Genomic DNA, 14,143 nt, shown 5'->3' on the forward strand with positions numbered 1-14,143 from the left:
TGGGAGGTTTATTATGGAAAAATCCCTGCATGCTGCCCATGATCAAAAACCAGAACAAAACAACTTTGGCACTGGAAGATTTACTCTGGGCTTGGTAGGCTTCGGCCTTTGTATAAAACAGCAGGGGATGAAGGAATGAGATTAACCATGTATAACTTGTACAGCTGGTGCTGGGTTTTCAAAAAGTCACTTGTAATTATTAACCCAACAATTTCTAACTAGAGTTTAGAAACTTGAATGGTACCATCCGGCTTTTGAAAGTGGGAAGGAAAAAAAACCCCACACGAATAAAAAGAATCCCAAAGTTCTAAACTTTGCTTTTTATTTAATTTTTTGCCACACAGTGGGCTTTCTAAAAGCATATACCCTGCTGATGGAAGAGTGCTTAAAGAGAGCATTTATCCTCACTTACTGTGCTCCACTTCTGTGCAGGAAAATAAGGTAATGCAAGAAAAGAGGGGCTGCTCGGTGCTGTTTCACTCTGTTTCTCACATAAGTGTTGCTTTGTCTGTAACAGAGTCAGGCTTGAAAAAACTGAATTAAAGAATCACATCAGGTTGATAATGGGAAAATCAGATCTAACTGTTAATGGCTACTAAAGAGAAAACTTTGCCTTTAAAAAATCTTTTTTTTCCGAAGTCTAATTAAAAAATACATATTTATTTTAGAAAGATTGTAAATGTTTAGAAAAAGAAGGAATTAAGATTCCAACTCCACCACCATAAATATTCACTGTAAGTTTTTTTGTGATATGTATTTACATATTTAGTTGGAAAAAATTTTTAATATTTGAAAAGTTGCAAAATTAGTAAAATCACCACTCATATGCCTTTTACCTAGATCCACCAGTTGTCAAAGTTTTGCCATATTTATTTTCTCTCTCTCGCATACACACACACACGCGCGCAGTTTTCAATGACTCTTTTGATAGATGGTTTGATGCAAGATTAACATTTTGATGTATCTACTCCAAATTTTGAACTTTATCAAATGGTTTATATTCTGATTTTTTTTTTTTTAATATTGAGGTAATTTCCTCATGTATTTAGCTCTTCTGAATAAATTTTCTTGTTAAAACAAATATGATTTCCTAACAGAAAATTGAGGATATAATTGTGAGCTTTGTTGGCTGAATTATATCTTTGATACTCTATGAAGCCTGAAAATTTAAGCAGTTATTTTATTATAATAGTATTAGACAAAGTGATTGTGCTTTTTTGTTTGTTTTATTTTTTTTAACCTATTGGACTTACTTATCAGTTAATTATTTAAAAGGTATTTCATGGAGAGTGGAGGAGTTTTGAATTACTGATGTGCCAACCAAGGGAGCATGCTAATTGTTACAGAGTGATGGTTTGCTTAATTAGACAATATAACTGTCGGAAAGCCTACAGTTCGGTGAGGTTTTGTTGCAAAAAGTTGGTTAAGAAGCTGTCAGCCAAAAATTAGAACTCCTGGTACCACTGGGATGTAGGCAGGCTTTAGAATTATGACATTCAGTAGTATTTCCAAAGTCATCTGTAGGCCTTTTATTTATGAATCAAAAGTAGTTTTTGTTTGTGTTTTTCTAATCACTTAATCATTTTTATCCCTTGCCCATAGTCTCTATATACAAGTCCACCCAAAGAACATCTACACTGCACGGAGGTCATGGGGAGATTCTAGCCTCATTCACCAGTGAAATCATATACTTCTGAGCACTGGTGCCCAATGTTCATACTCTGCCTCAGCAGAATTATAACTGTCAACACATAACATTGATATAAACTATACTAGACAACATATATTTATGTATATTAAAGTCATAGAATAATACATATTTTAATGATTTATGAACTCATTTTTATTTTTCTTTGTGGCCACTTGGGAAATTTAAAATCAAGTATGTTGAATCTGAAAAATGGTCAACAGAAAGTGGAAAATATATTAATTAGACAAAATTACTATACAAATATCCATTGTTACTATTTTAACTGACAATTGGAACATAAAGAAATCAGGCCTTCTTAGTGGACAGTAGAGTATTGTTATCAAGACATGGGTTCCTGAGTCAGAATTACTGGACTCAAGCCCACTACCGTCGATATCACCTTAGACAAATCAAATCTTCACTCCTAGTTTATTCATCTGTAGAGTGAAGAAATGATAGTACCAACCTCACAGGATTATTGAGAGGATTATTTAACCTAATACACGAAAAGCTCCTAACGGTATATATAATACATACAAAGACCATGTTCAAACAATGTTAGATATTCTTATTAACTCTCTGAAATCTAGCTGATGACATTTTATTTTATAAAAACCTTTTTGTCTTGAATAAGAGATAATAAGTACTTGAAATTTTTGAAACAGTGGGAAATAAAATTGAAACAGTTTAGTTCATCTAAGAGGTTTTGCAAACAGTGGTTGTCATCTCATACTTTAGATATTTTCCTACATAAAAGCGAACTTCTTGTTTTGGACCAGAGCCTTCCCTGTGTTATGGGCTACATGAATGAAAGGAAAGAGCCTTTTTATAAGGTACTTTTCTCTGGAGAAGTCTCAGGAAGAATTACTTTGTGGCACATCCCTGATGTTCCTGTATCCAAGTTTGATGGTTCTCCTTGTGGTAAGTCGACTTCCATTTCTAATCACATGTCTCCTGAGAACTAGTTTATAATTAACTCAGTGGTTTTCTAAGTTGAGTAACATGGGCTACAAACAGGAAAAGTTTTGTCATGTACTACTGTGCACTAGATGCCAACGTAAATCACATACAGGTCTTATGCATCTATACAACCAATGTAATACAAAATAACATTAATTTAACATGAGTAATGTTTTGTCAAAGTAAAATGAATGCTGGCAGTAACAATATAGGGCAGGCGGATACACCATATTCATATTTTTGATTCCTTCAATTCATTTCTCTATTGGGATTATTGTAGCTGCCTAAAACAGCAAGCACAAATATGAAGTTGAGCACTAAAACACCTGGCAATTTGAATAATTCGATGATTTAGCATTTGCTTAGTTTAATTTTTCTTAGAATAAGAAACTGAAACCATCAAAGTAAACATTACTGCGGAGAGCTTTCAAACTCCTGAGACTCTGCATTCCAAACTGAGGAAGCCGTTCTTACTCTTCGCCCCTTATTCCAAAATCAGCGTGTCTCCTCTGTGAATCACTGGGGCACAGCGGAATCGGGGTTCTTTATACTTGAATTTCTGAGCACAAGTTTCCATTAGGAAACAATTTCACTGGTGTAACTTCTAGTGTTCTTGTTCCACATGTTTTCAAAATGGTTCATTTAGACCTAGACTAATAAGAAATGGGTCAAGAAATGGACTTAGAGCTTGGTGTAGTGTGTGGAAAAGTTTCTTATAAGCCAGTCTTAAGGGTTAAAAATTGTATCATGCTCACTGCTGAGGTTGTTTGATGGTGGCTCTAGGATTTCTCATGTCTGTTCTGCTTACAGCAGCAGAATTAAATGTCCAGTCAACCGTCTTTCTAATTAGGACCATAGACATTTATGACAACTCTTGGTGCTAGTCTAAGGTTTGGGGTCAAGGTTTTCACAGTCGCTGCAGCATGTGTACTGTAGGGCCAAGGAGGCCCTTTCATAGACAGGTAGGTAGGCTTTCACCTGCCTTCTTTGCTCCTGGATGCCAAGCCTCTCTCACTTCCTGAACCTGCCTGAGGCCCAGTTCTAATGTGTGAGTGGTCAGCTATAGAAAATGGTAACCAGTGCTCTTAGTAGCCATAGAGGGTTGCCTGGAATTATGGTATGATTTTTAGATATTCCTGTTCTTGACATTTAAAGAATAAACTTCTTCCATTTACCTCACACAACTAAAAGACTCCCAATTTTTTTTCTTAACATTGCTAAGGCAAGTAGAGAACTCATGAGATTGGTCTAACATTTTACATTACTGCAAGAATTTCTTAGTTCTTTTCAGTTGACCTAAGTCTAAAATGAATGCACTAACACACAGTTATTCTTCAAGGCTCTTTGAGGATGGAGGACCAATAAAGTTGCATTTTGAATGAAAACAGTGGATGGCAGGAGAACTTTTTTGCCTATAGCCCATTGTTAGGATGACAAAAGAGCCCCTATGCACCCCCAAAGGATGGTGCCTTGATAATTTTTTTCCAAATCTATGATGACTATATAAACCAAATTTTCCCTTCTTGTATGTTTTCCTTTCAGAGATACCAATAACTACCACCTGGACCCTTCAAGACAATTTTGATAAGCACCACATCATGTCACAAAGTATTATTGACTACTTCTCTGGGTTTAAAGAAGGAGCTGGAACTGTGGTGGTCACTGCATCAGAGTATGTGCCAGGTCTTGATAAACTAGTTTGTGGCTGTGAAGATGGAAACATTTTCATTACCCAGGCTTTGAATGCTGCCAAAGCAGGACTTCTGGAAGGCGGTTCTTTATTAAAAGGTCATTGAAGTCTATTTAACCCTATTTATTTAATTTATCTAAGTTTCAAGCTGTAGTAAGAAGATTGCTGAAGCTTAAAAAATTTGCTGGCATTTGCTAATAAATTTGTACATGTTTTAATGTTAAAGTAAAACATCTATATATCAATAAATATATGTATATATTTTTTAAGTCAAACAGAAGGTTATACAATGAGAAGTATGTTTCTCTCCTTCCTTGATTTTCCAGTTTCCTTCACCAAAGGCAACTGCTAATAAGTTTCTTTATACCTTTCTCAAAAATTTCTATGCATAGCCCAGCCGGGCGTGGCTCATTAGTTGAGCATCGACCTGGGATCCAGGCCATCGGGGTTCAATTCCCGGTCAGGGCACATGCCCGGGTTGTGGGCTCGATCAATGCCTCTCTCATCATTGATGTTTCTATCTCTCTCTCCCTCTCCTTTCCTCTCTCTGAAATCAATAAAGATATATTAAAAAAAAAATTTCTATGAATATATAAGCATGCACCAGCATAGCAGAATATATTCTTTCAATTAGTTTATACAAATGGAAACATACTCTGCACACTCTACTGAAATGTTCTTAAACAAACCTTAATACAGTACTTTGGAGCACATTCTTTATAAGTTCATTTTAAATGATTAATAATAATCAAATTTTAATTTTAAAAAATATCTTATTCATGAGTGTTTAAGTATTTCTAGGTTTTGGCCACTAAGACAATGCAGAATTAGTTCTTTTTGCACAAATATGTGAGTATATCTATAGAATTAATTCCCAGAATCACTGGATTGACATTTGTGTGTATTTTTAATTTTGAAAATTTATCTAAAAATGTTCTCCAAAGAATATTCATCAATATACATTGTGTATGTCCACTAACAGCCTATACAAATGCCTTGTTCCCCAAACCTTAGCCAGCTTTGTGTGCTATCAAACTTTTTAATATTTCCCTATCAGTAGAAAAAGGTATCTTCCTGTTTTAATTTTTATTTCTTTGTTAATGAGATATAAATAAGCTCTTATGCATCTTTGTGTATTGCAACAGCAAATACCTATTAAATAAAGACTTATGTAGTAAGTTGTCTTATGCAAAAGAAGGAAGTGTGGGAGGTGATTGAGATTTGCAGATGTGTAGATGAATTTATATTCTATTTTTTATTGCACAGATCCTACTTGACAGTAAAGACCAAATCTTGATTTAAACACACACACACACACACACACACACACACACCTTTTTACCTTGCCTACTGTTCTCAGCTTATTTTGGCTACTTACTAAATGTTACTAACTTGTGATTCAGTGATTGACTGAAATAGAGGAGTGAATAGCAATGAACCGAGAAGAAGTAATGTTCTGTTATACAGCTCAATGGCTGCTGTTAAAAGTTAGTGGAAAAGCTTAAGAGTTTGTGGTCTGTGGTCCTTTCCAATTTTTTAGAGTTAGCTAGTAAAAGAATAAACAGTGTGGAAATGGGATGTCAATAGCACTGAGTTCTAGTACAACTGTGGTATAAAACACCTTTTTTTACCATGTGCCAGTATTAATGAAATTAAGGACCTTAACTTATGTATTCCGCACGACAATGATCTTGTGTGAAGTGTTATTATTATCTCAGTTTTTTCGGGTGCAGTATCTGTGGCTTAGAGGAAGAAAGCCACTTGTCCGTGGAGACACATCTATTAAGTGATAGACCCAGAAAAACAAAGCCAGATTTGCTTAACAGCAAAGCTATTGTATTAATCATTATGCTGTGCTTTTTCACTTGGGTTCACATCGCTTAACTTCTCTGAGCCTCAAATACTTTATCTGTAAAACTGAGAGTTGGAACTAGGTAATCTAATATCTTTGAAAGCAAAAATGTTCTGTGAACCTTTTTCTTTTATAGTCTTGGTCATGCTAATTTAAAGTACAGCAGTAATGTTCTAAAATGTTTTTGTAGAGGCAAAAACGTTCAAAATTGTTCTCTCTTTTAGAACAGTGTTTGCTATTTCCTGGCACTGATATTGGTAACTTGCTAACGTCCTTAAAGAATTAGTAGATTTTGAACAACCGGCGTTAGTGCTTCATCATAATGATCTGGCTTATGAGGAGGCACTTGCCTTGGATATGGTCCAAGGGCTGTTTATTAATTTTGTTAGCCAACTGCCTAGCTTTTGTAGTCTTCTTTATGTAGTGTTCTTACATTAAAAATTTATAAAAGACAATCTTGGGACTATTTATTGAACAAAAATAACTTTCGTATTATTTGGTGTTGGTTGTTTTTCAGATTCCCTTCCTTACAAAGTTCTCAAAGGCCATCACCAAAGTGTTGTTTCATTGCTTTACCCACATGGTGTCTCTTCAAAATTAGACCAAAGTTGGCTGGTGTCCGGGGACCAGGACTCATGTGTCATCTTGTGGGATATCTTTACTGAAGAAATTTTGCATAAGTTCTTTTTGGAAGCCGGTCCAGTAACAAGCCTTTTGATGTCACCAGAGAACTTCCGAGTAAGTTAAGACAAAGAGTGAAACATATCAGATAAATTTAAAAGTTATTTAACATTACAACTAGATGAGTTTATGCATTCCTTCCTATCTTTTTATATGCATTTTATTATTACAGCTTAATTTGGGTCTAAAACAAAGGTTTTGTCAATTCTTGGCTTTACAAAAGCCAATTAATTCTCCTAAAGTACTTACATTCTTTTCTTTTTTTCTTCTAGTTCTTAATTTTTAGTGAAATTATCTTTTCTTTTTAAATAAAATTATAAAAGTAGTGACACTCAGTGTAAAAACAATTCAAATATATAGGAATTTACAAATCAGAAATTAACTTTTGCCTTCAACAATTTACTTTTATAATTATATGGATAGTTATATTTTCTTTTTCTTAAATAGATATTTTTTTGGTACTCTCATTTATTTAACAAGTAACAAACTTTAACAAATTTATGAGCATCTACCTTGTGCTGGGCAAGTGGAAATACTTTCAGGTATAATTTTATTATGCAATGTAAGCTCAAATTCCATAGGTCTTATATATTTGTTAAAATATAAACAACCAACTTTTGAGTTTCCTGAGTTTGTAAGTGAGTTGATTGGCTTGTATAAATTATTTATCTATAGTAAAATTATAAAAAAATCAGCTCCAAGTAAACTTGGACAATGCTTACACTGTGTCTTTGTAGTAAGATATAAATAAAGCAATATTTCAGCAATGCAAACACTTTAATGAAACAGTGAAATAAAGCTAACTGACTTTAAAAAACAAAGCGACACACAAAAAATAAACCTTCCATGTGCTGATTTGGGATACTTTGATATGTCTTTTATTCCTGAGGTTCCCCTCCTTTATCTTTTTTTTTAAAACTTTTTTTTTTCCTCAGCTTCTCGATAGTAGTCCAAGTCAGTTCCAGTCCTGACCCCTTTTTCTTCTGCCCCAGTCATAGATTATTTAGCTCTAAGGATCAGGGCCCATTCAAACCAAGTCAGATTAAAAAGGGAGGTTATTGAAAGGCCGTAAGAGGGAATCTTTATACATCCAATATGAAACACTACAGCAAGGACCTAGTGGAACTTAAAATGAAATACAGAAGCCAAAGTTACTCCTGGAGTCTCCCTACCTCAGAAGTCTGCTTTTCTGTGATTGCTCCTTCCTCTTGCTTCTCCCTGTAGCTTCTTTTAGTTTTACCATTCAAATGCCTAGAAAAAAGTTTTTTGATTGGCCTACTGTAGGTCCCCAGTGTATGTCAACAAGTGGCCATAGGATGTGTGTTCACGTGTTGCGTGTGTGTTCACATATGTGTGTGAGTATCCTGAAGTGCATTGGGCTGTCATTGTAGAAGCTGTGGGTTGGGCAGGTTCCTCAGGAGGTAATGTTGGGGAGGTAGAGCCATCTTCCCCATTCTGCAAGTCCAGGCTCTCTCCATCTATTCACCTGCCATTTTGTGATTCTTCTCCCCCCCCCCCCCCCCTCAGGATTTCTGTAGCCTCCTCAAAAAGAATTAGGAAAAATAACATGCTCCCCAATGCCCCACAGAACGTGGTCAATGATGGGCACTGGAAGATTCTCAAGGGATCCCAACTGATGCTTTAAACATAGCAGCTGAAACTCCAACTAGTTGCCTTTGTGAAAGTGGGAGCATCCACATAGCAAGGTGATTAGAAAGAAACAGAGAGAGTAGAGAGCCACTACCTGCTCCCCTCCCCACGTGCCCCACCCCACCCGCATTCCTGGGCTGACTATTGCATGACTGGTGGGGAGGCACAGAGCTGCCTTATAAACCCCTCCCAGATTAGCCTCAGCAGCACCCAGCACAGATGGTCCTTGCCCTAAACTGTGCTCAAGGTAACTACATGCTGACTTTTTTCAAAGTATCTTAAGAACCTTTGTCCTATGAGCCTAATTTTGGTCCTTGTGTCTTTGAGACCAAACATTCATTGGGAACTATTTAATGCTTACCTCTTTTAGATTGTGTCTACACCGAGTTTCCTGTTTGGATTAGAATCTGTATAGTTCTGGGAACAGCACCAAATTACATTTTGAGGCTGTAAGTGGAAAATACCAGCTCATGATACCCTTGGGCCTAAGTTTGTGTCTACAAATAGCTTCTTTTTGTGGCAACAAATTAGTTCTGGGGTTTATTTTATTCTGCATTATTTCCGATGTCTGCCTCACTGTCTGAATTTGCTGAGTGATGCTTCAGTCCTTCATTTATCTTATAAGTAGATCTGGCCTGGAATTCTCCTTTTTACTTGCATCTCTCGACCGACCTTCCTGATAGGTTATTGAGTTTAAAATCTACTCGGTGTTTAAACCTTCCCTCTAGACTGTTATGTGGAAAGGTGCTGTACAAAGTGGAAACTTCATTTTATAAATCGGGCTTTAATATTAGTAGGGGGAATCTGATTTAGTTTTAAATAAAGCATTTGACTGTTTACTTACGAAGAATGTTCCTTGTTTGTTTTTTCCCTCTCAGCTAAGAAGTACTCAGATAGTGTTCTGTGTGTGCAGTGACCATTCCGTGGCTCTCCTTCAGCTGGAGGAGAAGAGGCTCCTCTTTTGTGCCCGGAAGCACCTTTTCCCAGTGAGGATGGTAAAATGGCACCCAGTTGAGAATTTTTTAATTGTTGGGTGTGCAGATGACTCTGTTTACATCTGGGAGATTGAAACAGGTAAATTGAAATTTTACCTCTTTTCATCCTTTATACTTTTTATGCATCAAAACAATTTGGCTACGTGGAGAATTCCAGAGGATAAGCTGCAGTGACCCCACTTGCTTTAACTTTTGGTTGGGCTGCATTTAATGACTGCAGTTGAGGGCTGGTGTGGAAAATAAAACACAAAGGCCCAAGTCAGATCCTGACCAACTGATGATTAGCTGACAGCGCAGTGCACAGGAATGAGCCGGATATTTCTGGAAGCTATAAATAAAAACATAAGTTATCTACTTTAATTATTAACAAGAGAGAAATTTAGTGTCCTACGAGTCTCAAATTATCATTAAATCCTGCCTCCTGCAGCATGCTCACCATCTCAGCAACATTTTGAGTTAATTGATGACCCATAATAATGGAATATAATTAATTACAGAACTCCAAAAAGTTGAGTCAGGGAAACTGACAGTTGAGCGGCTCAACAAAACTTTTGATATCATAGTGAATGTATAGCTTGAACCTTAATCTTTTTAAAGAAAGTTTTGTTATATAACTTGAGAGTAACACATTGCAGGCAAATGCTGGGAACACATCAAATAAAGCGAGGTCATTAATGGACGTGAGTCAAGGGAGTGCGCTGGAGAGTGCATTTTACTGAAACTGTTGCATGATTTCTATTGATTAATCAGTGGTGGTTTTATTTTGGGTGTTATTAACAGACTGGGTAGTTTATAATATTATAGTTTAGAGCTCTACTTCACCAAAACAATAGCTACTTTCTTTCTTTACATTCCACTCGTGTGTGTGAATATGACGGCTAATGTGCTTGTGTGCAGCAGGTGCAACATAATCTGCCTTACGTGGGTCCCTCGCTTCACAGCCGTGACAGGATTTCATGCTTGTTTTCCCACTAGATTGTCCCAACCTCTAGGATGAAAAGGAAGGTCTTATTCACCATTTTATTGATGAGAAATTTGTAGCCCTGATGTGTAAATGTGCAACCAATATGAGGGCCCTTGTTCTTTGCACAATCTACACAAAACTAGGAGAGTTTTGGAATTCTTAAGTAGTCTATCAGCCTGAACAACAGTGAAGAATAATGGGTAAAATACACTCCAAAGTCTGGACTTGCCCAGGGGCCTGATAATAAAGATCCGTAAGACTTTGGCACATGACTTGGCTTCTCCACATGTTAATTTTCTCATCTGTGCAATGGGAGTAATAGTATTGGCTTCCTGTTAGGATTAAATGAACTAATACCTGCAGTGCTTACAACAGTGCCTCTAGGTGCTAAGCCCTTAGTAATAGTTAAATATTATTATTGTCTTTATTATCATGAAAGAACGTGGCAAAATCTTGACTTCTGCTGGTGAAATCTGAGTGCGTAAAACACATGTACTTATAAATGTGTGCAGTTGCATTGTTTTCAGTTGTGAATAGTTGCTGATCAAACACATTTTTCCTAGAAAATAGTGTCCAGCAAGAATACAGAGATACCTGGGCACTTAAAAGTGTTTATGGTTCTGTTATCCCATCATGATATGGCTTAGGCTATGCAGCTATTTTATTTATTTATTTTTTTAATGGGGTGGGCATTAAAGGAGGGAAGCCAAGCCACTAGTACTTCTTGAGACTATATTTATTCCCACATTGTATTTTAATTTTATTATTTCCTTTTATACTTTCAAGATATATAATCTGATGTTGTAGAACATATGAAAAATACAAAGAAACATAAAGAAAAACAAATAATCCTATCTCACAGCCTAAAGGTAACTGCTGTTAATATTTTGATCTACTTTCTGTCAGATATCTTTCTATGTCAATAAAAAGGTATCTGTGTTGTGTTTTAGTCACGGTCCTGGCAGGAAACTGAATTCAACCCAGGTGGGTCAAATAAAAAGACTTGAATGAAAGGACCATTTATAGGGGTACGGATAGGGTTTAGGGAACAGCCAAGGACTGGATAGTGACACCCCCGTCACCCAGACACTGACAGCTTCAGGAAGCACTTACCACCTCTAAGGCCAAAGCCACAAGTGCAGAAAGTAGTGTCACTGGAACCCAGTGCGAGCTGAAGGGAAGGAGGAGTGGTCACTTCCTGAGCAATGGAAGAGAAATAGCTCCCCAGAGATGCAGAACTGAGTGGGAGAGTTAGAAGAAACTCTTTCTCTCTCCTCCTGCAATCGCCTCCATTAGCCGAATTCCACTGGAAGGTGGGTGAGAAGGATGTTCAGTTTCCCAGGCATCAGCCAGGGGCACAGAGCAGGACAGAGGGGAGGGAAAGGGTGCAGGAGGTTGTCAAATGGACAGTAAGCAGCAGAGTGGTCATTAAGGACCCATCATACTTTAAGCAATCTCCTACACTTGTTTATTTATATTGTTTTCTAGAAAAAAGTTTGTTTTAGAATTGCTATATCAAATAATATGGACACATTTAGTGTGCATTATTTAATATTAGTAGTTAATTAGTGTACCGTATTAACTTGTAGATTTGTTCCAAATGAGACAGCGAGGCTGTTTATCTCTCGGTTATCTACATTCATCATTTATAAACAACCATAACCCAACCTAAGATGGAGCTTATGATAGGTGAAAATATTATTAATAATTGTATAATGTATCCTCATTGGTGATGTGTCTCTTCACTTTTTCAAAGCATCCTCTGTGGAGGTGGCTGGCAGCCTAACTTTCCTTACCACACTCATTCCTTTTAAATAAGTTGATGCTCTTACTTTAATCTTGTGTTTGGAATTAGCTTTGTTTTGGCTTCCCTTTATACTCTGCAGTTCTAATTTTGCTTCAAATTTAACGATCTATTTTTCTTTCCCTAGCTGGATTTCAGCTACCTAAGATGCCTCCATCATGTTTATTGTACTTGATTTTGATTTCATCTTTTTCCTTAAAGATGGAAAATTCAGGATCAGGAAGCTTTTCCATTTCTAGTTTCATAAAGTTAGGGGTGACAAAAATACCGGCTAGGACCAAAACAGTTAGTCTGAAAAGAGGTTTGTAAGAGCATAGAATGTGTTTGTTCACTGGTGTGCCTGGCACATGACTGACTGAATGAATGAACAAACTAACCCCAATGTTTCTGGGCCTCCGTGGACTGAGTACGAATGAGTTCATCTTAACATTGGCCACTTGTGGTGGCTCTTAGATCACGGCTGCTCAACTGTAGGTTCTTAGCTTTCTCCTCAAAGTCTCCCTTAGAGTTTCTGGAGTTCACAGAGCTCACCTCCTCAGGTGTCAATCTGTGTATACTTTAGGCAGTTTTTCTGGATCTTTGCCTTTCAGCTTTGCTAAAGGTTCAAACTTAGTTCCATATATGAACAGACCTGTCTTTTGCTCCATTTCTCCAGCACTCTGCCTCCTCTAAATACATGAAAGAAGAATAAATTGACACTAAGGCATTTATCAGATCTTTCAGCACTAGAGCAACTCCAGGGCCCACAGAGAAAAATAGGAGGTGTCAGTGGGATAAGGATTGGGGTAAATGGGCCTAGAAGAAAAAGGCAGGGGAAGGGGCTTGATGCCAAAAGTAAGTAATTCTCAACTGTGCCAAACGTCTGCTTTGGTAGAAGGTTGAGGGAGAGACAGAGTATAGGTCAGACTCTGTGCCACCTTCTCCTAGGTGTTGAGAACGGGCTGTAAGACGTCTTCAGTTTTTCATAAACACTACAACAGCCTATTCCCTCTTTATTCATGAGGCTCTTTGGTAGAATGTGCAAGCATATTCCAGAGCCATTGACCCCCATGCCCATTTTATATTGAAATCACAAGAGGTGTTTCTTTCTATGACAGGTGGCATAGTCAGATGCATGCCAGGGTGAGGTTCAGGGTCGTAGATGGCCATGTCATCTCAGGGAAGAGGTAAACAACTGGAGCAGAGGACTATTTATGTCACAGTGAGGGCTCTCATCCACTGGCTCTAAAAATGCAGCTCTGCCAGCTTGGGAGTGATGAGGGCATCCAGTTTTGCTTATTGATTTGCCGGATGTCCCATGATGGTTAGGCCTGATTAGGAAGGGAAAAAATTGGAGATGTCATTTTGATTAATCTTTGAGCTCCCACAGTGTGTTTGGCACTGACAACTCTGGGCAGCTTTGTCGCCCTCATAGCTATGAAACACAATAGGTATAATGTAATACTGATTTTTTTTTTCCCCCCTAAAATACACACCAGAAATAAATCTCAGCTCTGAGCTTATTGTTCTTTTAAGAATTAGATTTAAATAATTCTGAGGACTTTTCTGTTCGTGGTAATGGATTTACATAGCAGAAAACTTGCGTAATGAATTTCTTGTGTGTTATTAATATAACATTATTATAATTGAAGGTCTTCTGTTAAGCTTATGGCCTGCATTGTGAAATATGCCATATTAAGCAACTGGATTTTTTTGTGTGTGGGAAAATGAAACTTGACTTTCTTGAAAGTAAAACATCTCTTAATAAGGATAGGTCAGAAAAAACTTTTTGTAAAGGGCTGTCTAATTTAGCTTTGTGTGCCATATGATCTCTGTTGCAGTGACTGAACACTGCCCTTGTAGCTCAAGAAGAGCCAT

The 14,143-nt window shown here is 37.1% G+C and overlaps 1 protein-coding gene across 3 annotated transcripts in view; it reads left to right on the plus strand.

Annotated features, from left to right (window-relative positions):
• Positions 1-14,143, plus strand: part of WDR72 (WD repeat domain 72) — a 174,866-nt gene that overhangs the window by 15,163 nt on the left and 145,560 nt on the right. For 2 of the 3 annotated variants that reach the window (XM_016224977.2, XM_087814576.1), the window contains exons 8-12: positions 345-441; positions 2,470-2,611; positions 4,193-4,438; positions 6,710-6,930; positions 9,402-9,597. In XM_016224977.2, coding sequence (XP_016080463.2) covers positions 345-441; positions 2,470-2,611; positions 4,193-4,438; positions 6,710-6,930; positions 9,402-9,597 — 902 coding nt within the window. Of the gene's footprint in view, positions 1-344; positions 445-2,466; positions 2,612-4,192; positions 4,439-6,709; positions 6,931-9,401; positions 9,598-14,143 lie in introns of all 3 variants that reach the window. The other variant, XM_087814578.1, reaches the window with a different exon arrangement.

This window comes from Miniopterus natalensis, chromosome 1 (genome assembly GCF_054644295.1).
Source record: "Miniopterus natalensis isolate mMinNat1 chromosome 1, mMinNat1.hap1, whole genome shotgun sequence".
Classification (NCBI taxonomy): domain Eukaryota; kingdom Metazoa; phylum Chordata; class Mammalia; order Chiroptera; family Miniopteridae; genus Miniopterus; species Miniopterus natalensis.